The sequence below is a fragment of the Varroa jacobsoni genome, unplaced genomic scaffold (genome assembly GCF_002532875.2).
Source record: "Varroa jacobsoni isolate VJ856 unplaced genomic scaffold, vjacob_1.0 contig00370, whole genome shotgun sequence".
NCBI lineage: Eukaryota > Metazoa > Arthropoda > Arachnida > Mesostigmata > Varroidae > Varroa > Varroa jacobsoni.
In genome coordinates this window covers 134,520-160,824 of record NW_019214456.1, presented here as the reverse complement: position 1 = coordinate 160,824, position 26,305 = coordinate 134,520, and the positions used below count along the sequence as shown (strand labels likewise).

Genomic DNA, 26,305 nt, shown 5'->3' with positions numbered 1-26,305 from the left:
CATGTTATTGTGCGGCTAAAATACATCACTTTGTTTACCTTTTTCCCTTAGCGCATTTCACTAAATCAGTGTAACTGTATTGCATTCTATTTTTCTGATGCGCCCACAGTCTTTGTCCGTCAGGCCGCCTCGTAACGTGCCAATGTGTACATAGCCTATGTAAGAAGAAATATATAGGAAAGCCACACATTAGGTAGTTGAATTGCTTGAATTTTTGTTTCTTTTTTAAATCAAGAGTATAGCAACTGGTTAGTGAAGAATCCGTTCTACATAGATGGAGGAAGCGACCGATGATTAATTGTTTTGAAATCAGTCAATCAATCTAAAACGCAGTTTCTATATATTGATGTAGCGGCTAGCTGAAACTATCAGGTCCATGTTTAAGGTATAATAAGGTAAATTGTCTTCAAAAAGGTACTGTATATCTAACTACCGTACAAAATTAAAAATACAAAACTACTCATATCATATGGGCTAGTTGGTCAACTAGCTAAAACCGTAATAGAGGCATCTTCTCTGAAAAAAGGGCATTTGAGATGGGATTGTAAGAGACAAACAACTCATTCTTAGCTTGACAGGCTATGTAGGGAATGATTGGAAGCTTCTTGAACTAAAAAATAGGGTTTGTTAGTTTGAAACGCCTCCAATAATATGCTTCCGTGAGGTCCAATGACGTTTTAACTATTCTACCTGTTAGTTGAACGCATCGATTTGCAGAATTTGATGGACCAGTTATAAGTGCAGCTCTGATTTTCAGTACTAAATTATATATTGCGTTAAAATTAGTAATTTTTAGATTACACTCGACCAGTGTACGATCGTTAATATCTAAAGACTTGGTGCCCCTAGTTACAAAATTTAATTCCCCAATGATTCTAATTTTGCCTGTTAATTAGCTTAGAATCTATTCAAAATGTTCGACCCGCTAAATCGCGTGGGACATAGGCTAATAAGTGACTAATAGGCCCTAGGTAGAATAACTAGCAACTTAATGTCCCCAATTCCAGAGAGTGGCTGTATAGGATCTCTGCTGTCCTAACTCAGAAATAGTGTACAAAAATAGCACGTAGGAAGGAACGTCCAAAGAGAATTCTAAGAAAAAAGCACTCACCACGGAGTAAATAATAATAATTCACTTTTTTCAAATAGTTTCTAAGACAAACTGTACCTAATATAATTTAGTATCTCCCACAAAGGACAAACGAGAAAATATGGAATAAAATAAATTTTTTAAATCAAATTTAGTTTATCCTTGATTGCTAGTTGACCTATATATATATATATATATATATATATATATAGGTCAAGAACGCAAAATCATAGTGAATTATATAGAAGCATTTAAAACAATTCCAGTCATATAGCTTTACGAGTTTTATTTGGTTTATAAAACTAATTTAAACGACTTGCCGGAGGGTGATGAGCAGCATGAGGTTTATCACAATTTTTCCCGCATCTTACGCAGATGCAAAGAAAAAGTCTACTTCATGAACATTCAATTTCGTGGTGGAGACTATGGACGACAAAACGTATGACGATATGTCCATTCAGCCGGTTCGTCCCTTGCGTTCCACTTTTTGTTTTTGATCGTACCAAGCGCAAAAAAATCCCCATCTATCTGTGCGAGTTCTCAGCCCTCAGTTCCTAGAGTTGGTTTTGAAGGTTTCGGTTGGTGAGAGCTCAAAGCCACGACACAGATCTTCAAACAGCAATGGAGAGTCGGCTAGCAGGTACGCAAAGCTATTTCTGGTCACTATGCCCAGTCCCAGTGCCCTTTTGAAGAAGGAGGGGCTTTGGAGCGATTTAACGATTGTTCACTGTAAATTTTTCTAAATGACGCCTATCCCGTATGATACAATTGAAGTTATTTTGAGGTCGAATAAGGTAACCAGTCGCGAAGGGTAAGCGATAAGGCAACTTGGTCGCCTGTGAAGTCAACACTGTCCACCTGCGTATTTCGATGACATACGCAGTGAAACTTCCGCCGTCCTCAAAAATGAGCAATAGCCTATATAGAGGTCGGTTAACATGAGCAACAGGCGACCTGATGAAATACAAGGTGTCCTTAATCGCTGTACTGTCCCTCTTTCACACTTCATTAACTCCGTCTTGAGCAGCTCTTCGATCAGTCTCAAATCCTTGACTGTCATGTAAAGCTGGGCTTGCTGCATTTGAAACCTGTCTGAACTATATACAATTAGGCTGTATACATACAAGATGATTCCGACTGACTTCCTCTACCGTCTCATTTGATCGTGGAGGCCCTTTAGCAAAATGGAGAAGAAGACTGGGCCTAGATTGTTGTACTGAGCCAGAGCAGTAGTCTGTGCGAAAAGCGGAGATTCGGCTTCTCCGTCGTCGATGGCTTTGTTGCTCTATTATAAATTCGCAGCTAAAAGGTTGAGCTCGTTTACAGGTACGTCAGCATAACCTTGCCCATACCTTCCGAGTCGAAAGGCTGTTTGGAAGCTGACCAACACCACGTATAGCGGATTGTGCGCCCTGGTTAGTGTTCTTCTAACGGCGGCCATCCCGACCCTGCATGCCGTTTTTGTGGAGCATTATCTTCGGAACTCTTGTCGCTCTGTTGAGATGGCGTATACGCTTTCTAAGTAGCTGTCCAGTCTTTTCGTCAACAAGCAGGACAGCAGCTTATAACGAACACTTTTATTTGCTATTCCCCGTCATAATGACAGGTCGACTGAATCGACCTTTTTTTGAACAATTGCTAACAGGGTAGCATCTCTTCACTGAGCTAAGAGTGTACCAGTAGGTAAAAGATTGTTGAATATTGACGTGCAGCAACGTGCCAGAAGGACAGCTCATTGAAGATACTCGCTGCAGGGCCTGTCTGGATCGATGGCTTTCTTATTGCGTAGGCTCCAAGAGTTGGCATTACTTTCCGTACTATAAAGTCTTATTGAGGGACATCGCGTTGTATTGAGATTAACTTCACACTATAGCGAGCAAAGCACCGCGCGTAATATTATAACCTTCGTCGCAACATCTCCGGGGGTCCTATGAGGGCCGAGGAGTTAATCGGGCAAACCATCAAGCTGCCGTGGTGTGTTAGCTTGTATGGTTGACAGTCTGCATTGGCGATCTAATGGGTCTCCAGTCGTTCAACGCATTGTCGCCTATGTGATACATGTGTTTTTAGACAGTTGTTCTAAAAACGGAGGCGAGAGTATAGAAATCGAACTATAACATGGCCATAAGCCTAAAGGCCATATGAGGCTTCGGGAAAAAACTGCATATGAAATCGAGCCATGGCCCGCGCTTCCGGAAGGACGGCAAAACAATTCTATACCATGTATTTAAAACAAATACTCTAGATATATTTATGCTTTTCAATTATTAAAAAATAAATAGAGTCATATGAAATGATGAGTATATGTCCGCACAGTCTGGTTACGGTGCTGTTTTCACTATCGCTCGGTCGCGTTACCTTTATTTTAAACAGTTTCGATTTGACTATCGGCATAACAACCTTTTTTTTTTTTTTTTGCTTTAAGCAGGAATCAGGTTAGAAAAGTAAAGCATGAACGCTACGAAAACACCGATGAAGTAAATGCGATTTTAAAATAAGTTTATCCATTCGTTGTTGAGGATTATTGTAGGCGTACCACATAGCAGCGGCTTCTCGTTGATTTGACGTTGCGCAGCTATCAACAAATACTGTACGTGAATGCCAGAAAAATAGTAAACGTTGGCGTAACTCTGAGGGAGCATCGTGGTATTTATAAATATCCTGACGATGACTACACCCAACTGAAAATTACATAAGAGACACGAAGCTACTCTTGTGGCAGCATCTGTTCACGACGCTAGATGAGGAACAGAATTGTTTAACGCCGGCAGAAGCGTCATGTTGTAAATTCCCAAAGAATCGTTGATGTGTTTATATGATAAACATTTGTCTTTTATTGATGACATACGTCGAAAAAATCATCTGGTATGGTAAGACCAGATTCAACTCGTAATGCGGCCTTTCTACGACAAGAATAAAAGCCGTATTTGTTATTTGCAATGATTCTATTTTTTCAGCAGAAAAATCAACATAAGCAGATTAAGTAGAAAAAAGAATGAGGCATTAACCATTGACTATCAATCGATTGGAGCCCTTAAAAAGTAGAATTAAGATTTATTTTATTACAAGGCCGAAACCAGTCTCTACGGGTCTAACCAGAATTGCTAAATAGTGGTCAGCTTAAGATAAGCTAAAATACTGGTTATATTTATGTTTATTTATATATATATATAGTGCCCGAGCGTGCCTAGTGCGGTTATTCACGGTTTCGACAACATGGATAGCCTATCTGTGAATTTTTCGCTGCCGCTGAGTAAATGAGCGAAATGTTGATTAACTAAAAACCAGTTGAGATCAAATCTGAGGGTCGTTTACGAGCCCAGCCAACGGAGTAATTTGTCATCTTTTTTGAAACTATACCTACTCTTTGTTGACAACGTACTAAGGCTGAGCTACATTGTATGCGCAGCATATGTCTTACTCAACCTAATTGTGCTAAACATATTAAAAAGATGGACGTATAGCGCCTAAAGCGTTTTTTTGACTATTGATAAAACAAAATTGATCTTCACCCAGCTCTTGTAATATTCGTACTACACAACAAGTAGGCTGCTTACAACTGCTTAGCCTTTAATTTTTCGTAAATATCTATCTAAACTTTATTAAACTGGGACACGCGGTGGTGCAAGTTGGAGTTCCGGTATAGGAACTGCTGTCTGATGAAACGTCCCGACGGCTGTACCGAACGTAAAGACTCGAAATATTGAATTTCTGTGAACTCGGGTAAAATCAATTTTTAAAAGATGTCATCTTTGCCACACAACAGCAGATACACTGCAGTTTTGAAAAACGAGGCATTTCGCCAATATTTTTGTAAACCGTAATATAAATACGGCTTTATATCTTTTAAAACGTCTGTATCTTTCTCCTTATATTATTCCTTCTGAGTAACCGCCCGTGCACCTGTACCTCGCCAATTCAAACGACTTGAGTGACGAAAGCTTACGTCGCCGAGCGCATATTTGGTCGTTTATATTGGTAACCCGTATTCTTCTTTTGTGGTAGGCCCGCAGTGCAGCCAACTACTTTGGCAAAGTATCGGGTAAATCTTATTTTTAGAATTGCCTAATAGATAAGACCTCTTACGTGGCATGTGCTATTTTATTGCAGTATGTGTAGGTTTTGGCCCCATTTGATAAGCGATACAACTTTATGGGAGGAAGAAATAGTGCATCTAAACTAAAAATGTTTCTTATGCTTTATATATCGAAAGAAAAATTGATACTTCAACGAAATCTTTGGCATGTTCTAGAAATCTTATTTCTGACGATCATAATTATTCAGAACAATTATGGGACCTAGACCACTAACTAATAATTTTCAATACATTTCTTCTTTAATCCACAAACAACTTCCTAATAGTAACTCGTAAAAATGTCACTTAGATAGCCGATAGCGAGCCAAAGGTTGCAAGAAGGCAAGAACTCGAAATTGCTAAAAATGCTACAAAAAGTTCAAAAAGTTACAAAAAAAAACTGTCCGTTGGCGCTTACCTTTATAACCTTATTAACTGATATGCTCACTTCTAAAATGGCTGTTAGTTCCTCAGGTAAAAACTTAGGTATACCAACAATGACTTTTTGAGTAATTTTGTTTAATCTTCAAGTCCTCTAATCTAAACTTTATTGAAAATCTTATTTGCCCCGTCAGGGTCGAAATATTCATGAAGAAAATTATGTTCGTTATTTTTTGCCTTCCACCTATAGTAATAATAATAATTATTATTATCATTACTGGATACTGTATTCATAGTTTTAATATTGAATCTGTTTCTACTTCATATACATCTTACCTAGTCTCCCTCAATTCGATAAGCTAAGTAGTGAATCAATGACGCCCACTGTACATCGGATTGTCAAAAATATATCGTGTTATTAGCTGGTTTCTGCTAACTTTCCCTTCTGGTGTTGTCGCTGGAAAAGTCCTATGATATAATTTATTTATTATCTATTTCTATAAAACTAAGTAAGTTGTAATGGCTAAAATGTCTACTATGATTTAGTTTTGAACTGAAATGCAGACTATTGATAAAGTGATTCAAGATGTTTTAGCTACGATAAGGCCATGTTTTTGTTCAAACTAAGTAAAATATATTCCTTATATAAAATGGAGGCGTTTAAAATATATGCTGTCACATCTTTAGGTTCCTTCTAAACTAAGAATTATTGTGTTAACATGTCAATATATCAGATAGGACCTGTTTTATATTCGTGGTTAAAGCGGGAGAAAAACATATGTTCAAAATAAACTACTAAAACCCAGAAAACGCACTTTTATATTATAAGCAGAGGAAGCAACACAATTATCTCTGATCACTATCTTATTCATTTTTTTTTTAACTAGTCTAACGTATTTTAACATAGACTGTTTTTCGGATAATCAAGATTAGTGCGTCGAAAACTCTTTTCTATAGGCATAAAACAAATATAAAGGTATGGCTGTTTCGTAATGAATACAGTTATTTCATCTTTACTCGTTCCATTCTATGTAACTGATAGCTGCAAGAATATACAGTGCCACTCGTGCTCTAATTTAAACTTAAAATACGAAAAATTTGTTGTTGTGTATTCCGGATCGTCCACGTTCCGTCCATTTACCCGTGATATTGTAAAGGAGCATACGTATGTGAACAATGAATAGCCAGGGAAGAAATCGATGGATGTAATTTGAGTGAATTTGTTCTTAAGGTGATTGAAACTAAAAAAAACTAAACCCGTTTTAGATTTTCTTGGAAGTACAGCCGTTGTGGTATTTGACAGGGTTCGTTTTCTGCGCTAGCTGCGAATACATAAAGAGGTGATAATTTTCATACAAATCAAAATATACGTGGTTCTAGTAATAATACTGAGTTATTTAATACAGAACTGAACAAAACGCTTTAATAAGTTTTTATTAAAATGTAATAGTACTGGTGCCACATATATGATATACGCGTCGTTCTGGGAAAAATGTTACAAACGTTTAGCGTGCACCACAACGCTAGCGGAAAAAGTAACACTCGACGCTACTCAAGGAAGAACATAGTTTTTCATGCGTTCGATCCTACCCATTTGAGTCTATTAAGAGCAAAACTGACATCTCATGGGTCCATTTACGAGACGTACTTAGCATTATACGTCTGACTAACGACAAAGGGTCTGTAAATCCTCGGCAGAGCCAATAGATATCTGTTGTTAGGATTTTTCGTTTACATTACGCTTGTGATGAATGTTATCTGCTCTTTTCGCTCTTGATATAAAGTTGGTGATTAATAAGTGAATGAATATTGACATGTGCGCTCTGTGTGTTCATTGTTCTATAAACTTTTACAATCTCTATTTTGTGGTGGAATGTCACTCAGTGATCTCGCGGGTGTTGCCATTTTCCCCAATTTGCCTTTAGTGTCAATACATAGCCTCATAGCTTTGAAGCGTATTCTGAAAATACAAAATATATATAAATATATATATTTATATATATATATATATATATAAATATATATATAAATGCAAAATATATAATATACCGAGAGCCTCGAATCGAACCCTCATCTCATATCGGCTGGCGTCAATCTGATAAAGGGATTATTACGGACAAAATAGGTACAATATATATATATATATATATATATATATATATATATATATATGCCAGCCGATATGAGGTGAGGGTTCGATACGAGGCTCTCGGTAATGGCTTACGATAATAAGCATTTGATAATACAAACCGACCTGCAATACAAACAAATTTACGTGATTTTTGAATAAGATATATTACTGATATATAGGCAAAATCAGGCTTGCTTCGTAAACGTAGGTAAGCATTAAAATATATTAAGTGGCTTGACAGTTGTTCGCTATGCCCGTGCTGAATATCTATCAAATGCCATCAATGAGGTGAACTTCTAAGCTCCAAAACTGGATGTGGACGTTACAGCAAGAGAGTGATGCCGTAAGGGCGCCGTATCGTGGATGAAATGATTTTGCGCTCAACATAGATCCCGATTCTTCACAACTTCAAAGAACGACCAAAATAAAATCAACCATCTCAGACGTGGAGCAACTGACAGCTTTTCGAAACAACGTCAATTAACATCGGACGACTTATGTTGTACTGGCTAAACGTCAACGGTCCTGTACCAGAATAAGGATTACGTTGTTGTAGATTAGCCATGAAATACAAATGGCCCTGTGGCTCGTCCGGTAACTGTAGAAAGCTTACCCGAGACGGTTCTACCTCATAAGATCACTCTACTTGTTGTCATTCATTTCGCTTCTTACTTCGATTCCAATTTAATAGATTCGGCCTTTTGTGTATAGCATTCCATGAACGATTCGCAGCCCGTATCAGCAAGGCATTTCAGGACCACTATAAGTAAAAAGGATATCTAGTATACTGAAGGGTCGTCTGTGTGAAACTAAACTGATTGATATACCAATTGGAATACAAGTTTAGTAACTAGTCACAAGATGTCGCTGGAAGGTCGTGCTCATTATTTAACTAAGACCGTAGTAGACGCAAAAACCGAGTTCCCAACTGAATATGGAACGTCTTGTGGTGTCGGGGTGACTGACGCGAGTGCGGTTCTTCATTGGACGAAGACACCAAATACAGGTTCATGCTCTAGCTATCGAGCATAGTATTTAAAGTACACGAAAGATGATAAAACCTTACGAATGTTCTTGCACGCAAAAAAGATCTGTGCTCATTATTCGGAAAATTATTGTCTCACGGTGGAAAGCCCGTTGTTTAAACATTGGCTACAACATTGTCGAATTCTGAAGTGCAATGATATGAGCTGGCATACTATTGAATTTTGTTCTCCGATGTTGTAATATATATGTCATAGCAGAGAATACAAATGATCGATTCAGAGTGTTATTGCATATTGGAACAACTATTTCAGTCTCTTTGGTTTATTACTAACTTGCTTGATAAAATGGCGAGTGTTCGAAACCACCAAATTTTCTTATATTGCAGTGAGTGTTCCGCGACAACAATAAGCCAAAGAACCACTGTATGCCTAGACGCTTAGTGAATAAATACAAACAGTGAATCAACTCGTGAAAGCTTGCTTACTTGTTTAGTTACTTTTGTCTCCTGGTGCATTTATTCGGAAAGAGTACAGTTTATCAGATAAAAATGCCAATGTACTGATTACTTTTTTTCGATATTATTATTGTTAATATGAGCAATTTTTGTTGAATCTCATATGTTCGTTTTGGCAAAATGGTAATTGGGTTGGTTATTTATTCATTTACAGTTCCAATATGCTTACACAATACTAATCTAAGTACGTTAGAAATTCCGCATTAATCTAGACAGAGCAATAAACGATAGTAAGTTCTTTATATAACTTAGCGAATTTGAGATTCATATTATTAATAATTATGATGTAGGTTATCAAGTTAAATTATTTTTCTTTTTCAGCCTTCATATTTCAGACAGCGTAAGGCAATGCCCGACGAATCGCCAAATAATGCGGTCTCTCAGGGCGGTGGTTCAGCCACCGCCCGTGAAAATACGGTCGCACAAGAACGAATTAGGACCAGTGGTGGTCCTACATCTACGGCGAGTAAAGACGAAGCCGTTCAGAGACAGGAATATATCAACTCATTAAACCAATGGCTGTGGCAGTGTTACCATTGGCAACAGGTACATCTGACACCCGTTGCTATAAAGCAAACTATTTAATAACGATAATTTAATTCTTGACTCCCAAAGAGGGCAATCTATATTTATAATGTCTCTTTAAGCAAATTTAAAAATATGTTTATCTGTTGATAGGGTACTACTATTTGGTCTTTAAAGAAAGTCTGCTCTAGCTTTGTCGTCTATTCATACGTTTGTACATATCCATCAAGCTCTAAGAGTATTCGGCTCCATTAAGAGTAGATTCCATTTAGGTTGGCTCTAAATGCAGCCTACCGCAAAAGCTATCTGGAATTTCCGAGAGTTTGTTTATCTCTCCTCTGCTTTTGGCGCCCTTTAGAGTATTGTTTTTTGCATGGAACTTTAAACCTATAATTAAATATATATGTCTAATTAGGTAAATTCGGTGGTAACATCTGCGATGCTTCATGGTGTCACACAATCTGGAGGGGCTTTCAATGTCAATCGAGGTATCATCGGGACAGGGCAACAGGTAACAGTCGATGCCACGACACAGGCAAGTGATGCCAACTTCGTTGGCCATTTCATTGCAATGAGTTCGTGTATGGTATCTGAATATTTCTTGTATATTTTGTTTGTACCTTGTGAAATTCCCATCAATGGTCCACCAATGGATAGATAAAGCGGTTGAATTAGCGATTGATGCGTCGTTTGCATGTATTATACTACTTCGTGTCCTGCTTGCGCTTCTTGGACCTTCGAATGCTTGATATCAGTTTTGAGGCATTCATGACATAGAGTAATTTAGAAAAATCACGACAGTCAAAATATAACAGTAACCAAATATCGTGTGGATAGCCCAAGATCCCTACTTAAATCCAAATAATTTGCTGGATTAGAAATCCAAATGTCTAAACGTTTTTCTGTAAGAGCTACATTGTTGGATAACATCTATATTGGCTGTTCTCAGCAAATTTTATTGTAAACCACACATGCATATATTACAGCCCCACCGCTAACATTATCTTCGCACTTTGGTTTTCTTGTTTGTCTTATCCGTTTTATAGTTCCAGGTGAATATCCCGTCGATACCAAAACGGCTTGCCGCGGAGCTCATTGATTGCGCGATTTTACTCGTTGTAAAATTTATAATCACCTACATAGCTGTCGACTATTTTGAGATCATCGATTTGCCCAGGTATTCACCACCCCGATTGCTGAAAATGATGTCATCGGTCCGTTTAAGAAGTCAAGCTCAAAGAATAAAGTTCATAATGTTAATTAAGTTAAGCTAGAAGGTTTTTAAGAAGGTATCCTGTAGGTTTCTAGTCAACAAAACCATGAAACTAGAACCATGAATTGCCAGAAGTTAATAATAATAAATAATAATTCGACACTAATTTTTGCTGAAAATAAGAGACACCACATAATGATAGGCCCTAAGTAAGGTATTCCTTGTCTGTCATTTCACGCCCTACCAAAAGTAGAAGTTATTTCATTTGTTTGCAGAAAATGCAGTAAAATGTAAGTCTAGCTTGTTTTTTAGTGTATATTATAGGGATAAATTTCATTTTTGAGAATTCATCCAGATTATGTAACGTGTTTATTTTCATGTGTCGTCTGATTTTTTTTCTCAGCTTTAATTTCAGCTCCTTTTCGTGAGTATTTGCCACTGTCATTGCGCTATAATTTTCGTTTGGCTTGCTTCTCTCTATGTTTGGTTGACTTCCACTTTATATTGCTTCTTTAGTTATTATCTAATCTCTATTTTTTAATACAGATATCACACTTATCATAGATGAAGAAATCGAACAACTCACGTAAGCTACGACTTCATGGTAGGTAGTAGTACTTGAGGGTGTACTGAAGCTTTCACGTTTTAGCTGAATTCGGAAAGAAATTGACTTAATCTTCCACTTAATTCGGTTCCGTATAATGAAAAAGACCGTGTAGCATTTATAAAAAGAATATAGCAATTTAGTAATATGTATGTGAATGCATGAACCCCTTAGAGGTCATAGAAAACTGTAAAACTATTTTTGGTTTCCATCCTTCCTATTGTTGCACGAATTGCTTTCTGATATGAATTGAAAAAAACCTATTGCCTCTAATATTCGTGAATAAAATAGGTTTTCTGAAGCACGTGGTCTAATAAAGATAAATTCTAGTTGTTGTAAGCTCCTAAAATAACACGTGAGTGACATAAGAGTCAATTTTCGCCTTGTATCTTTAAATATTTTATGCGGTGCTCTCCGATTGCTATATATATATTGTATATGCACTGAGGCACGATTGTAGCACTGATACTACAATGTGATAGTTGGCAGTCAGACTTAGCTGAAACGTAGATAATTGATCGATAGAGTCGTTTCAGTTGTCCCTGTAAACTTGGTGTGTAATCCTGAATGACTTCAGCAGTTTACTTGGGCTCCTAAACTAAGTACGTTATGTGCCATAAAATCACATGAATATCCCTGAACTAGGTACATGTTCAAATGGTTAAATATCTACTGTGAAGGTAGTAAAGTAAAAATGATCCTAGCACGGGCTAGTGTCTGAGCTTCAAAGTCTATACAGCGCCGTACTAAACTCAATTCAATAGTGCTTCGGTTTTCCCAGTTGCGCAACCAGCTGGTATCGCTTTCGTACTGTTTTATGCACCGCTATTTGGTTCGTATCTTTGTCCATGTGGCCGCTTTTGCAGCTATGACTTACGCATCTTGCAACAGGACCTGCTAACGTACTCAGTCGCGCTGGAGAGTATTCTCGACAAATGGCCAATTTTATTTCTCGAGAGCGTACATCGATTAGTGGTCATCCTATATGAGACACTGGCTGTCTGGGGAATGATCGGTCGAGGACAAACCATCGGTAATTATAAGTCAGACCATACAGAAATTTTTTCAATCGTTTGATTTACTTCTATACTTTCCATCGTATAAGTCGGTTAGTATAAACTAAAACTGGTTTTGTTAGCTTAGAAGAACATGCTATATTTTGATCTGTTTGTTATTGCCTAATTATAAGACGTGTTAAGTTGTCACTTGTTTTGAGCTCGCAGATGTAAAGCGGAAATCTTATTTTGGAAAATAATTCTTACACTGACTTATATAGGGGCACATGGTGAAAACACTATTACCACCGGGTTCGTGCACAGAGAAGGCATGTTTTAGATAAATTTTTATTTAGATAAAGTATAGTGGTTGATAATGCACTATAAAAGTACAAACAAAATATAGGTTTCATTTACCACGTGCCACAACGGTAATTTCACTAGATATTATTCCGTTTTACTAGATCAAATATTGGACTTCCATTAACACGTATCCTTACAGGCAAGTATATAATGAACATTCGTGTGATCAACTGCTGGCAGTGCGAAACAGTCGTTCCGGGTGTGTTACGGGTCCGAGTGTCGTGTGGGGTTGGCCTCCTCTGGGCTTTACTACGGGCGACTATGAAAAATTGCGGGGTGACTTTTTTGTTTCCAGTTTGTGTGACCGCTTTTTTCTTTCAACACAACCGCGCGGTCTACGACCAGTTGTGTAGGACTTTGGTTATTGAGGAGCCCCGAAATGGGCCGAGGATTGTGGTCAATTAAAGCCAAATTAGAGAAAACGACATTGTAAATAGGCATCTGTTAACGGTTTGAAATCTCTCCAGTATAGATTATAAATGTTGCTGTCTTATAAGCTGAATTATACGGGACTTTAATAATCGGGTTACCGATGGTATTAATATTGATAGAAATCAGGACGCTGAAATATGGTATATATTACGGTAACGGTCAGCATCACATGCATATAGATTAGAATATGTGGTTAATCAGTTACTGTAATATAGTAAAATATATAAATTGAAATAGATAGTTTCAATCAACGAGGTAATAAAGAGATCGTCATCGAGATATATCAAAACGATCCTTTATTTGCTTTTATTAGCATATAAATCATTTACGGATTGGCTAAAATTAAATTAATATGCTTTTGTAACAAAGCATCATATTTACCTTTGGAAACCTATTTGCCGTGCTTTTTAGCCAGCAAACAATTATTAAATAATTATTGAAGGCATTCTCATACAGATAACAATTAAAAGTGTTTTTACTTCCTACACGATTATCTACTGCTGATAAAGTAAACTAACGTAGACAAAAGAGATAATTTTATGTTTCAATTCAAAAGTTATTATATCTCTACGTTCCCTGTTGTTAGGAGGATCATACTATAATGCAAAATTTTAGCTGCTTTTTCTTTTATAGCATGAAATTAATCATGTCGCATACACCAAGCAGCATCAGAGTATTATTCCATGCGTGTTAATACTGTATTCTAAATGTACATTAAATAATACTGTGGCGCTCTAAACGTTTTCTTTACAATGATTAAACATGAACATGCTGCACAGTCAATTTCTAATAAAAAAGACAAAAACGTTTTCTCAGCCACATGCCACAACGCAAAAGGATGCATGACAATTATATAAGCCTCTGCCTCACAACACCCCGAGTCCAGTTTTTTTCAGCTCATTATGCAGATCTAAGCAATCCAATTCTGATCTGCTATTTTCGTAGATATGGCCGTGGAGTCTTCTGTACGATATATTAGGGTGTATTTAGTAGATCAAACTTTACTGTACAGGCACGCATGTGCATGGCTATTCAGAGTAGACGAAACTTCTCTAAAAAAAAATCGCAGTGGCCACCGATCACATGACTGTAACACATCAAGGTGGCATTAAATTTGTTGAATTTATTAGTGAAATGAGCGAAAGACCGAAGCCTTAGGCTTCTCTAGTGGCTCCCGTCTAGTGGTCTACCGGCTTCTCTAGTGGTCTTAGACTCTCAGTCTTCATAAGTTTAGATAACTTCTAATAGACCATGAACAAAATAAACGTGCAGAATTTTCGAATAATGTTAAGTGTCATGCTACGTATGCAGCTAGAATGAAAACTTTCTAGAGATCATTACCATTTTAATAAATCTTAATCAGAATCTTATATAATATTGTATATATATTGTATAAAATAGGAAGTTTAAAAAGTTCCACTCCACTAGGAGAACGTACATAACCTAGAAAACTGGTTAGCCGAAGGACACTACATATAAACCACCTCACTATAAGTCACCTCAACACCTCGATACCCACCGTCTGGGGTTACGGCACACATCAATGCTCAGTGGTTTCTACTTTTGTTAAGATTATTCATTCAATTTGGCACGCTCAGAAACAGATCTTATCATACACCCGTGACAAAGATTACTTTTCCACCTTTTGGATTACCACTATGTGTATTTGTTCTGCTGGTAAGTTATCCTTCAATGCTTGCTAAAACAATAAATTTAATACACTCAGACATAATACATAACGATTTAATATTTATTCCTATCCCGTAACTTCCTAAATACATTGCGCCTTCGAGAACTCAAAGAACGCTCTATAAGTATGTAGAGAACATATTTAGCAGTGGAAGCGACGTCTACTCCCTTCTGTACTTCAAACTTTCGTACGATTTTCCGAGAATTACATTCTGAATATCATCTAATAACATTCGCCGTGACAGTGATAGTTGTACCACGGTAACCGCACGTTGTCAGTAACTATTACTATTTTGCATTACTATTACTATTAAGGCATTCACACTTTTGTACTACATAGTAGCTACAATGTTGTCCCGAACGGACCAGTCTGTCGACAGTAGAATGACCTAGATAGGACTGTCCATACGCTGTAACATGTCTTATATAGAGGACAAAGACAAAACGAACGTTCGGCCATCAGGTTTCATCATAACGCTTTCGCGCTTTAACAGATCTTCTGAAGAGACCGGTATCTTGTACAAATAGAGACTACACCAACTAGCAGATATGCAAAACCTGGCCCTCAAATGACGGACCTCGTCTAATTGTTACGTGTATGACAGTAGAATAGCAAACCTGAGTCAACAACTTGTAGACTGCGATTAATGCAATTCTCGTGTTTAAATGCTGATTCCCACAACTTATGAAAGCTTTTTTTCGGATATATGTTTGCATACAATGCAAAGGGCATAAAGCTTTTTTCCATCCATATATCCATAACATATTGGCAACGAACTCGGAAAAAGCTTAGCTTCGTTTGCTTGTCTCGCTGCCTGTTAAAGGTTCTGATTTAGATGCACTTTGTTCGGAAGCATAACTATCTGGAGACTCTACCGTGTAAAAGTCTTCCGGCTGTTGCGACTGTCCAGTTCGAGCGTATTCCTGCAGCATAGCCTTCCCTGCTTCTTTTGCGGTTCGCTTGGCTATACCGCGCACACCCAAGTTGGCCACATTATTAACCGTTAAGGCGAAGTTTCCTATGCTATACATGGCATCGCCAATAACCTCGCCAGCGTCTTCGCCATATCTGTGGATTAGAACAATGAGGCATATTTTAAAATATTTCATATGAATAGAACAAATAAAGAGGCGTACACATATGTAGAAATTATTTTTTAAACTAACTTTAGGTATTTCTTATTCTATATTTGTTCCTATTAGTTTGAGAAAAACATATCGTCAAGGCGGTGTATTGCCTACTACATCATGATCTATTTACTTACTTGTGATGCACGAGAGTGACAGTATTTTCTGTAATACTCTTAGCGAGCACCCTAGCAGCGTTTTCGAGGCCCATAAAGACAGTGCCGAACCCAGCTACGCCGCCGCCAGCGATTAGAAGAGCGTCGTTCAACGTCCCGTTCGAAGCCACCCCGTCTACGACTTCGGTGGGAGCAAGAGTCCTCGCAATGCGCTTACCCAAGGCACACGTCATGTCGCCAACTGCAGAAACTACGAATCTGCAATGTTTGTTGTTAATCACAATGTCAAACACAAGAATACAAAGTACCAACGTGTTATACTCACTCTAATTCAAACGTATTGCTTTACCTGTTATCTCCTTGTTGTGGAATACATAAAATATTACGGATTACTAACCAACATGTACAGGGTGACGCGTTTAAATCGTACTAAATAAGATTGTATCTAAACAAAAATGGGTATTTCAATGAAACTGTTTATATGTGCTAGAAGTGCCCTTAACGATCATGTTTACTTGGTATAACCTATATCTATCGTTAGTACAGTTTCAATTCGGAATCTATATTGCTAGTAATAGTTTTCAAAATAATTCCTTTTGAAACCGCAAACAACCTTTCAATAATAACGGTGCGCCAAGCGATATTGGTAGGCACAATGTCCTAAAAGGTATATACAAAAAGATTCAAACGGAATTAAATTGTGGACCGATAACAAGCCGAATGTCTCACAATGCAAATATTTAAAACGGCTGAAAAGCTCAACAGGTGCGAAAAGCACAAAAAGTTTAAAAACCATTGACTGTTGTAGCTTTTCTAGACAATACATTTACCAATTAATATTCTCGTCTCTACAGCAGCTGCCCATTTTTGTAGCAAAAATGTAAATATATCAAAAACGGCTTTTTGAGTTCGTTTGATGAATTTTCGGGGCCTTTAAATCTAACACCTACTAAGAATTCTCCCATATGCTTCGTGAAAGTCTTCTTCGAATTTTTCAGAAACCGCACGAAAAGAAGAAGATTTCTTTCTTTTTTTCCTGGCAATTTCTGGCAAGAAAGAAACTTGTTACTTCGGGATGGGCAGTGCGAAAAGATTAGCTGATTTTCGCTTTAGCTCCATAACTAACGCAGCGACGTTTGCCATGACAATTTTGTTGTGTTGTCCCAAAAAGAACTAGTTTTCATGGAGTACCAAGAGTGGAAAGTGAAAGTATGCACGTTTTGAAAAACAGCCCGCTAGAGTTTTTCGCACCCCGCAGATAGCATATCTTAATCAATAATTTCAATGTCGTTCTAATGAATATTAGTTTATCTATTAGGTTTTTTTCTATAAAGACAATACACCACTTATGATCGGTGTGTCATCATATTGTTATCATACAGTTCGTATAAACATAGATACCATTCGCGATATTGTATGGAGCGACAACTTAAACACACCCGGTAACTTTGCAGGTAACGTGAGATGTTGCTCGGGCAACTTTCAGCCCGGTCTGGACCCTTGGGTCGACAGCCAGTGCACGTTGCTCAGGTGTCATATGTTGGCGTAGTTTGTCCGCGCCATAACTAAGCGCAACCGAAGTAGCCTGCGCTCCTCGGATGAGCCCTCGGTTAATCAGTTCCGATGCTGCGATGAAACAGAGACCGCCAACCCCAAACAGGAAGTCCCAATAATGATTATATAGCCCTTAATATACTTCTTTGTTCTGTTACCATAAAAGCAGTGTAACACTGCTAATTAGTGTTACAGGACAAACTTTAAGTATTTATTATAAAATAGTCAATAGATTGATAGAACAATAAAGATATTGTTTTAAAAATCAGTCGTTTCGGTAGGCGATGTTTACAGAACAACAAATTGCAATATGGAAGTTGTGCATCATGCGAAATAGGGCTTGCTAGTCCACCGAAAATTGATTTAAGTAACGGCCTAATATGTAATTCATTGTAAAAGCCATCGAAAGAATTGAATATTCTGGACATCAACATTCAAAATACCAAATGCAGTAGTGGTAAGTCACAAAAAAAATTTTACGCAGACAAGTCAAATCATACGTTAATACGCCAGTTTCCGCTTACTTGCTATAATTCCGTCCGACACCTTCTGACCGAATGAGGGCTCCTCCGGCACTTGAATTTTAGGATCTTCTTGAAAACAAGCGTAGTCGTTTAATGTTTTATCAAACAGAGCTCGTAATTCATCAGTAACGTTTGCAGAAAACACCAAGGCTACGCTTGAGGACTGGCCACCATAAAGAGATACGTCTGGAAACATGTAACTGAGAAGGCGGACAAACATAAAGCCTTTATTAACAAAAATCACCTTAATGCCAATTGAATATAGCAAGCTTGTGTTCAACACCTGACGCTTGTGAACTTTACTGTTTCTAATTAATGAAGAAGCACTAATTTAAGAATAAATAAACTGCACTAATCTCTTACGCACATCACTGAAACTTAAACTCACAGATAAACAATTGTATTAATATAACTTATGTAAGATTACTGTTAACATTAACTCACGCGCCAAATCCGGTTTTAAGCACTGGTGATTTGCCAGGCACAAGTGAATATGTAAATTCTCCAACTTGTAGCCAACTGACAGTTTGTGCCGATATGGGACAATAAGCGGGATTCCTTGTGAATACGAAAAGTTCAGTGGGGTCACTTTGCACGGACACCTCCCCCGAGCTAGTAGTGTGAAACACTTGAACTCCACCAGGGATGTGGACTAGCTGTCTCGCTGACGTCTGTATCATCATGCTGTCCGGAGGAGCCGACGGGGTAGGGCTTGGCGCATCCTGAAGTACTTCCTGGAGAAAACAAAAGAGTCGCTTTAGTACGGTAAATCACAAGGTATACTGCGTATAGCGTGTAGGTATCAACGGGGTATATATCAACCACACATAAAAAGCATATATGAACATCACTTTCTAGAGCCGTGCCTCCTCGTTTTAGAGTAGTGGGTATTAGCTTGTTTGATTAGTCGGACACCATTTTCAACGTATATCATTATTTGTGTTACTTCGTCGTCCTTCCTATATGTGTAGAATTTTACATATGCTATAATAAAATTACGCAGTGGTTTAAGGTAAATTACTATATCAAATATGCACAAAAAAAGTGCTAGATATTACGTTCAAAATATAACGTTGGGCTGGTACCCTTCCCGCAGCGGAACACGCCTTTCTCGAGAGCTTTTTAGACATAACTGCTTTTATAAGCATGCTGTAATTCCGAGAATAATGTTACCAAAGACGTTTTTTTTAAATACTCAAGAAATAGAAATCCAGTGTTGTTAGATCATAAGAACGGAATGACCATAAAATAGGTATTGTTTGAAGAATGAAACATCCGATACGTCAGCAAACTGCCGCTTGAGGACCTACATTAAGATTGACACATTGCATCGTCGTGAAGAAATCACGTGTTATCTAAACTAGTTCCATTCAATGTTAATCACATAACATCTTTCCTGCGCATGTCCCTAGCGGGTATATTGAAGTTTACTAAGAAATGTCACCTCGCGAAGTGTTTTTTTGCGGATAGCGTGAGCGTTCCAATGCGTTGTGTCATACGTGCACATATTCATAAGATGACCTTCAACTCCAAAAGGTTGAGCATTTTTATTGCCTAATGCCCCAAACAGTAAAATTTCGCTGTAAATACGTGTTGCTTATACAAACACATAAACAAGCGTAGATTAGGATGACGTGAAATTAAATGCTGTATAATTGTAAAGATGCTTTTGTAGTCACCATAGCTTTCGAATCGAGAGTGCGTTTAGCTAGTAAAACCGAATGAAAGTTTTCTTACCTTGCTACAAGCGTCGCCATTATTTCGGAGCATAGAACTTCGGTTGTTGTGTACAGTAGCTTCCTCACCGTAGGGAGGTGGCGTGTTGGACACAAGTCGTGTGCGAGAGGTAGGATCCTCGTATTTAAACTGAGATGCCCTTTCAGAGCTCCTATCGCCCACGAGGAAGTTTATTCGAGATCGAACCTAGTGAATGAGAGTCCCAAGCGAAGGATATAGTGATAATAAGGGTACATACTACCTCTATGGCAAAAAAAAAATTGAAAGAGAACGGTGTAGAAGCCTAAAGTAAATAGTGAAGTCCTTTGTCAACCTAATTGCATAAGTGCGCGAGAAATCACAAAAAACAACAAACACTTCTATATCTAAAATGTCCTTAAACAAAATTTGGTGACACCTTCAAACTGCCAGGTTCACCCTCACATGTAAATTTAGCATTCTCTAAAAATCGCAATCCTTAAAGCTACATCAGTTTACATCTTCTTTGATATGGGCGAGCTCGTTTCGAATTTTCACTGCCTCATCCCACTTAGCGCCGTGAACTGAACTTCGGCACGGCCAGACCGATAGGCCTATATTTAGATGCCGCATTGCATTGTAATACATGTGCAATGCCTCGCCCTGAAGAAGCCCGTTATCGTCGAGGTCAGCACATATGGTAGCAAAAAAGAAGAAGAACAAGAAGCGCCAAAAACATGACAAATATATTAGCTATAATTTTACATAAAAGTTATTATACCTATGAGAATTTCTGTAATTGAAGAGCAGTTTTCATATTTGCTAATTGAAACTACTGTCCCTTTAACTCAATTCGGTTATTTCTTTATGAGGAAAACAGTTGGTCTTATTGCAACAAATGGGACAATTGCGTTGGTCTAAATTATTTGAATTCTGTGATACTGCCTGCATGCTAACTCCTTTTTCTTCTAGGTTAAGCCTTACGTTTTTGCAATTTAATAAGTTTAGCTAAGCATGATTGTAGTTTGTTCAGCTATTAGCTATTATTATTAAAGAATAAGTTGGGCTTCAATAAACCTTTAATACTAACGACTCGTCCGTTGTTTTCGTAAATCGTGCCCTGTTTTGCGCTATCAAACGCGACCTGCTGTGCCTCCTTCAACTGCTCTAACATCTCAGTCATCGAATGCACACTACCTGCTGCCATGCTGGTCGGCGCGGTGTCTAAAGAGGCAGGCCCTTGCAACTCAGACTTTATACACCTGGCCGCAAGCGATAGAGAAAAAGGAAACGTATATTAAATACTAACAAAAAATTCGCGTAATTCTAGCCTTAAACCAGTTCTGAAAATATTTGACTTCGTTAAGAAAGACAATAACCATAATATATTTAAGGCAAGTAAGAACACACACGAATAATGATAGAAATAATAAACTTCTCCCTTCAATTTACGAACTTTCTCCCATCCCGCAATCGATGCAAAACAATCAGTTCCTGTCTGAGCTACGCAGTAGCCGAATGGTTTACACTAACTCGTAGATTCTGCATTTGCAGCAGTTAAGGTTACTTTGTGAACCCCAGCAAATTCAGTCACTACAATTATAATATAATAACAGCTTACAAAAATTGAATAGATTAAATAGCCGATAGACATGTGAACAATCCCATAATTCCTTCAAGTCAGCCATATGTTTGCCATAGCAAATAAGCTTTTTCATTCTTCGTCCTAAACACTGGTTACAGCACGCATAGTTAATAAATAATAACGACTTGATTCAGAACGAACGTACATATGCTTGCTCCATACTTCTCCATTACATCGAGAACATTGCAATATGGGACGTAAGGCGGAAAGTCGTGTTATATCTGTCATTGTCGGCAGTATAATTGGAAGTTAGACAATATTTGGCGCTGACGTATCTTGAATAATTGTTAAGCTTCTTCCTTTCCTGTGTTATTCATAACTACATTTGTTGAAACAGGTCCGAACCGCTTAAAATAATGAACACATGACATATGCAAAGCTGGCTTAGTCTATGATTCTTCACAAAATCACACAAAGTAATCGCGTGACCATAGTTTATATGCTGTGGGCAAAAAACAAAAAGACTTGATGCCTTTTCGGTTCACTACGATTTATTGGAGACGTGTTTGACGCTAATTAAAGTAGTGCAAATCGACTGCTGCTAGATCGGTTTGTATAAGTGATGATAACTCAATTGAATACAAACATATGACTACAATCAGACATAATACTGATAGATCGACGACACACATTCTATAGAATGTTGACCAACCGAATATGACTGCCCATATTAAGCAGTGAGCAAAATACGCAATGTTTTTTTAACATTTCATCATTACACAAATTTGAAACAGCACTTAGTTCCGGTAATCTCGCCTACTACCACCGTACTCACAAGTATTAAGTTCTAGCTGATTCCGTGAACAAATGCTGGCCAAAGCAAGGTAGAACAACACGTTCGTAAACTCCCGGCCTATGCTGTTTACCCGTTTATTGCTAAACAAAATTCGTGCATAGGCATGAATGGTTAAATTTACGCGAAGCATTATATATGAAGCATGATAGTAAAAAATGAGCCGATGTAATGTTTCAGATCGCTCTAACATTAGATTCTGGACAACGCAGCTATTGAAACGAACTTAGCATTTTCGTTGTGTGGTGAAAAAGACAACTATTAGAGTTAGTTTTATCTAGTGTTAAATTACTGAGTAATAGAGGCTATCATTAACAGTTGCAGATCGTTTGATAAGTTCGGCAACAAAAAATTGAAACGTTCTCAACGGCTCCGGCTTTGTCGCGTCTTCATTCCCTGATTGAAACGTGCAAAGCGTCAGGTGAGCAAAAACGTAACACCATTTGACTTTTGCATTGCCAAAGATTGATGAAAAAAAAAATACTATAATCCTGAAGATATCACTCACAGCACTTTCAGATTAAGTGTTGTAACCAGCGTAGAATTTCTCTTCAGAAACGACTTATTTTCCAGAGACGTCTGTCATATCACTGTTTATCCTCCATACCGAATGCGAAGCATCACAACATACATAAGAAAAACAGATACATGTCTTGCTCTAAACAACGGGCCAAAAGCAACGGAGGTTCAAATTTGCGGAAGCCCTGTACAGCTGAGAAAAAACATCAAGCTTAAAGAATTGATCACTAACTACCTCCTGGTGCTGTGTGACTTTTGCAGTTGTCGAGGAAAGCATTAGGTAGAGTTTAGAAAGTTGTACTTTGCACTTGAAGTTCGCCAGCCGTGTTGCGCTAGATTTCTTTATTTTTATAAGCGATTAGCGGATATGCAAAGTGATTTGCCGGAATGTCCAACTTGAGTTCAAGTGTTTATTTTTCGGGATTCGTGGAAGCAGCACAGCTTTTTACAAGACGTGCGGAGGAGTTTGTTAGTCTTCAGGAAGCCGAGACACTTTGGGGAGTTAAAGCATCGGGGCAAGTATTTCAAGCTGCTAAAGCCCATAGATACAAAATTGCTTAGTCTAACTCCGATCGATCAAGAGTTGTTTGAGGATTTTCGCGTTATATTCAGTGATACAGATGACATTGCAAAACTTTTCTGCACTCAGAAGAGTCTAAAGGTTTGTGGAAAGGCTTCTGCAACCGTTACGTTAAGATTTTAAGTTTGCCACAATTTTGCGCCTCGATTCCTCAGGCAACTATAATAATAATTATTATAGTACACCTCGAATAATATAACTCTTATCCTTTGGATACAGTTTTATACGATTGAAATTTGCAGAAACCTACAAGGATGTAATAATGGAATCCGGGCCAAATCTGGGTAAACTCCTATAGAGACAACACACAGCTCGTCTGGATAGCGCTCGTGAAAAAGGATTCATTTATTCTTTTTGCAGCAAAAATAATCGGTGGGTTTTTCGTTCCTGATTAAGGTAGAAAAAGAGACTCATGGTGAGGAATCACGATGGTAACCGCGCGTATTTGAATGGAAGAGAATTTAAGCGCAAGGGAACTAGATTCTATTTTTTTTTTTAGTTTCGTTTGAATCGTTCATGTCAAAATTAGCAGTGTAAAGGTTTGCATTCTTGTAATAGCTTACTATGTGGCACCCTAAAGGTTAAGTAAATTAAACTTAGTCACATGTGAAATAAGCAATGACAGGTCATTGTTTTGAATATTGTCTTTAGTTCGTAGTTTCTTGCAGTACGTTATTGGAAAAACTGTTGCTTACAAAAGACAGAAAAATATTATCAAAGACATTATTTAGAACATACTGAAAGCATCTATCATCTCGTGCTAATTACCCTGTTGTGCTAACGGTGTTTTTTTGTTGTTTCATGGAAAAGAAATGAAACCGACAAATCTCCTTCGTTCGGCGCTAGGCTGCACTGTGTCATGTGACAAATGTACAGTTGATGGTTTCGAAGTCGCGAATCTAATTTCGGATAATGTCCTGCTGCGACAAAAAGGAGCTTTACTGGAACACTTTATTCGTCCACCTGTTAATATTGATTTCACGCTACCGTGTCCCAGTGATGTTGCCTTTGTCAGGATCAAACTTGCTAAGGCTTCAATTGCTGTACAGCGTCTTCAAATATGGGCGCAAAGTTCTGGGCAGAATCAGTGGGTGAAGTTGACAACCGTGTCTAACGTTGACGGAGAACTTCTCCTAAAGTGTGGCCATATATTACCTCCGTACCTTAACGTGGATACTGCCTTGGGACAGTCATCGCCGCAGATAGTGAAGATGTTAAGGAACACAGTTAAGCTTCGCATTATGATACTTTCGATGAAAAATTGCGTAGCTGTAGGTCTTCCCGGATGTGAGGCACTTGGAGTTCCATCCCGCCATGTTCAGCGAACCCACCCGATATTCAGCAGATTCGACGGAAAGCCCAAGAGTACCTCTAATCTTCAACAGTTTCCTTTAACTTCTACCGCCCATAATCATGGTTATTTAAGAAATAAGCCTGAAAAGAGTGATATCATACAAAATTCTTCCAGGAAACGTCAGTTGCATGAGATAGCTTCGTCTTCAAGCGCTGAAACAATCCCTGAAGAGTTTCTCGATTCTATCACTGTTGCAGTTATGACTATTCCAGTCGTATTACCCAGCGGCAATATTGTCGACCAGTCTACTTTAGACAAATACGTTGCTATCGAGAACCGTTGGGGACGTCCAGCGAGTGATCCGTTTACAGGTGTTCCGTTAAGATCTCGACCACCTGTCCTGCCTGAACTGAAAAGCCGCATTGACCATTTTTTGTCAAGTAGCGGAAGCGCTTTAGGAGTAAGGGTAGCCGATGGCCGAAATGTAACTCGACCTGAGGTGTCGAGATTGGTTTCAGTACAAACCGCCACAGCAAAAAGAGAATCCGTTATAAAGATGAATACAAGTTACGGTGAAACAGGACCCAATGTATCGTTGTCTACTGATTCGAAGACGGCATTTGCCCAAGCACTGGCCACAGCCCGTAGAGTGCTCAACCGAGGATCCGAAGCAACACAAGCAGACAGCGGTACCTCCAAAAAGATCAGGCCAACATGCGCAAACTGCGATTCTATTGAGGCCACATATAAATTAACTTGTGGGCATGTGCTGTGTAGATCGTGCGTGATATTGGATTCTACCTCGAAATGCCGCACCTGTGGTACAGAATCACTTCGCACCGAGATAGTAAAAATCAATTTAGTGTCAACCTTAACATAAAAGTAAGCTCCGTGTCCACTGCCAATATTGAGAAAAATGCTGCGTTCTTTTACTTTATAATAACCGTACATACGCAAGTAGTCATATTGTGTAAATAAATGTTTTTGTAAGCTAAGTGAGTCAACGAAAAATAATAAGCTTTCAAGTATTTATCGTCGCTTTAGTTTTTTACATCCTCCGGAGTGTATCGCGCGCATTGTTTCACCCATCGAGGTATCGCTTCATAAATGTGAATCAGGGGTATGACCTACTGTCTGGACGACAACATTTTAAAGATTTTTCTTCTTTGTTGACAAACGAAAAAATAGCGAAGCATGTTTAGGTTAGAGGAATTGAAGTTTAAGTGAGAAGCGTGTGGTACTCTGTCCTATAGTCTAATAAGTTTCGTATAACGTTAAACGTTAATCCCTAGATATGATGAACTGGGCTCATCAGCCTTCGTTTGTCAGCCTATGGGGAGTGAAACGTGAACCGTAAAGTGATAGCTTACGTTTGGAGAAGAGTTGGAATATTATTCATATATAGTTACTTTAATGTTGATTGTGTAATTATCTGATTATCTAATTTATATTAAACAC

At 38.1% G+C, this 26,305-nt stretch overlaps 3 protein-coding genes and 1 long non-coding RNA gene across 6 annotated transcripts; 3 read left to right on the top strand and 1 right to left on the bottom strand.

Moving 5' to 3' along the window:
- Positions 1-5,112: 5,112 nt before the first annotated feature.
- Positions 5,113-13,602, top strand: LOC111271145 (protein FAM8A1). The gene is made up of 7 exons (XM_022851738.2): positions 5,113-5,132; positions 9,500-9,724; positions 10,119-10,238; positions 10,750-10,880; positions 11,320-11,340; positions 12,387-12,553; positions 13,018-13,602. The coding sequence occupies exons 2-7, from the start codon at positions 9,527-9,529 to the stop codon at positions 13,281-13,283; spliced, it is 903 nt and encodes a 300-aa protein (XP_022707473.1). The 5' UTR covers positions 5,113-5,132; positions 9,500-9,526; the 3' UTR covers positions 13,284-13,602.
- LOC111271146 (uncharacterized) lies at positions 6,391-9,138 on the top strand. The gene is made up of 2 exons (XR_002686698.2): positions 6,391-6,886; positions 8,006-9,138. It is a non-coding gene; the product is annotated as an uncharacterized LOC111271146 (long non-coding RNA).
- A 1,437-nt stretch (positions 13,603-15,039) lies between the features above and the next one.
- spartin lies at positions 15,040-23,079 on the bottom strand. 2 transcript variants are annotated; one of them, XM_022851734.2, is made up of 9 exons: positions 22,963-23,079; positions 21,107-21,278; positions 20,536-20,679; positions 20,059-20,244; positions 18,766-19,055; positions 18,322-18,521; positions 17,683-17,869; positions 16,265-16,501; positions 15,040-16,068 (listed from the first exon to the last, which is right to left on the bottom strand). In XM_022851734.2, the coding sequence occupies exons 2-9, from the start codon at positions 21,221-21,223 to the stop codon at positions 15,789-15,791; spliced, it is 1,641 nt and encodes a 546-aa protein (XP_022707469.1). In that variant the 5' UTR covers positions 21,224-21,278; positions 22,963-23,079; the 3' UTR covers positions 15,040-15,788. The 2 variants fall into 2 exon arrangements, with proteins under 2 accessions (XP_022707469.1, XP_022707470.1); XM_022851735.2 differs by lacking the exon at positions 20,536-20,679 and having other exon boundaries at positions 22,963-23,078.
- Positions 23,080-23,147: 68 nt separating this feature from the next.
- LOC111271144 (RING finger protein 37) lies at positions 23,148-25,884 on the top strand. 2 transcript variants are annotated; one of them, XM_086972799.1, is made up of 3 exons: positions 23,148-23,488; positions 23,796-23,925; positions 24,364-25,884. In XM_086972799.1, the coding sequence occupies exon 3, from the start codon at positions 24,366-24,368 to the stop codon at positions 25,725-25,727; it is 1,362 nt and encodes a 453-aa protein (XP_086828925.1). In that variant the 5' UTR covers positions 23,148-23,488; positions 23,796-23,925; positions 24,364-24,365; the 3' UTR covers positions 25,728-25,884. The 2 variants fall into 2 exon arrangements, with proteins under 2 accessions (XP_086828925.1, XP_086828926.1); XM_086972800.1 differs by having other exon boundaries at positions 23,773-23,925.
- The last annotated feature ends 421 nt before the right edge of the window (positions 25,885-26,305 follow it).

Coding starts and splice junctions, on each gene's coding strand:
- spartin (XM_022851734.2), bottom strand. CDS start 21,223: ATGGCAGCAGGTAGTGTGCATTCGATGACTGAGATGTTAGAGCAGTTG. Junction 20,245..20,535: donor TCGCCCATATCAAAGAAGAT/GTAAACTGATGT, acceptor CTCATTCACTAG/GTTCGATCTCGAATAAACTT. Junction 17,870..18,321: donor GTCGGACGGAATTATAGCAA/GTAAGCGGAAAC, acceptor GTTTCATCGCAG/CATCGGAACTGATTAACCGA.
- LOC111271145 (XM_022851738.2), top strand. CDS start 9,527: ATGCCCGACGAATCGCCAAATAATGCGGTCTCTCAGGGCGGTGGTTCA. Junction 11,341..12,386: donor TTTAATTTCAGCTCCTTTTC/GTGAGTATTTGC, acceptor CCGCTTTTGCAG/CTATGACTTACGCATCTTGC. Junction 12,554..13,017: donor CGGTCGAGGACAAACCATCG/GTAATTATAAGT, acceptor GTATCCTTACAG/GCAAGTATATAATGAACATT.
- LOC111271144 (XM_086972799.1), top strand. CDS start 24,366: ATGAAACCGACAAATCTCCTTCGTTCGGCGCTAGGCTGCACTGTGTCA.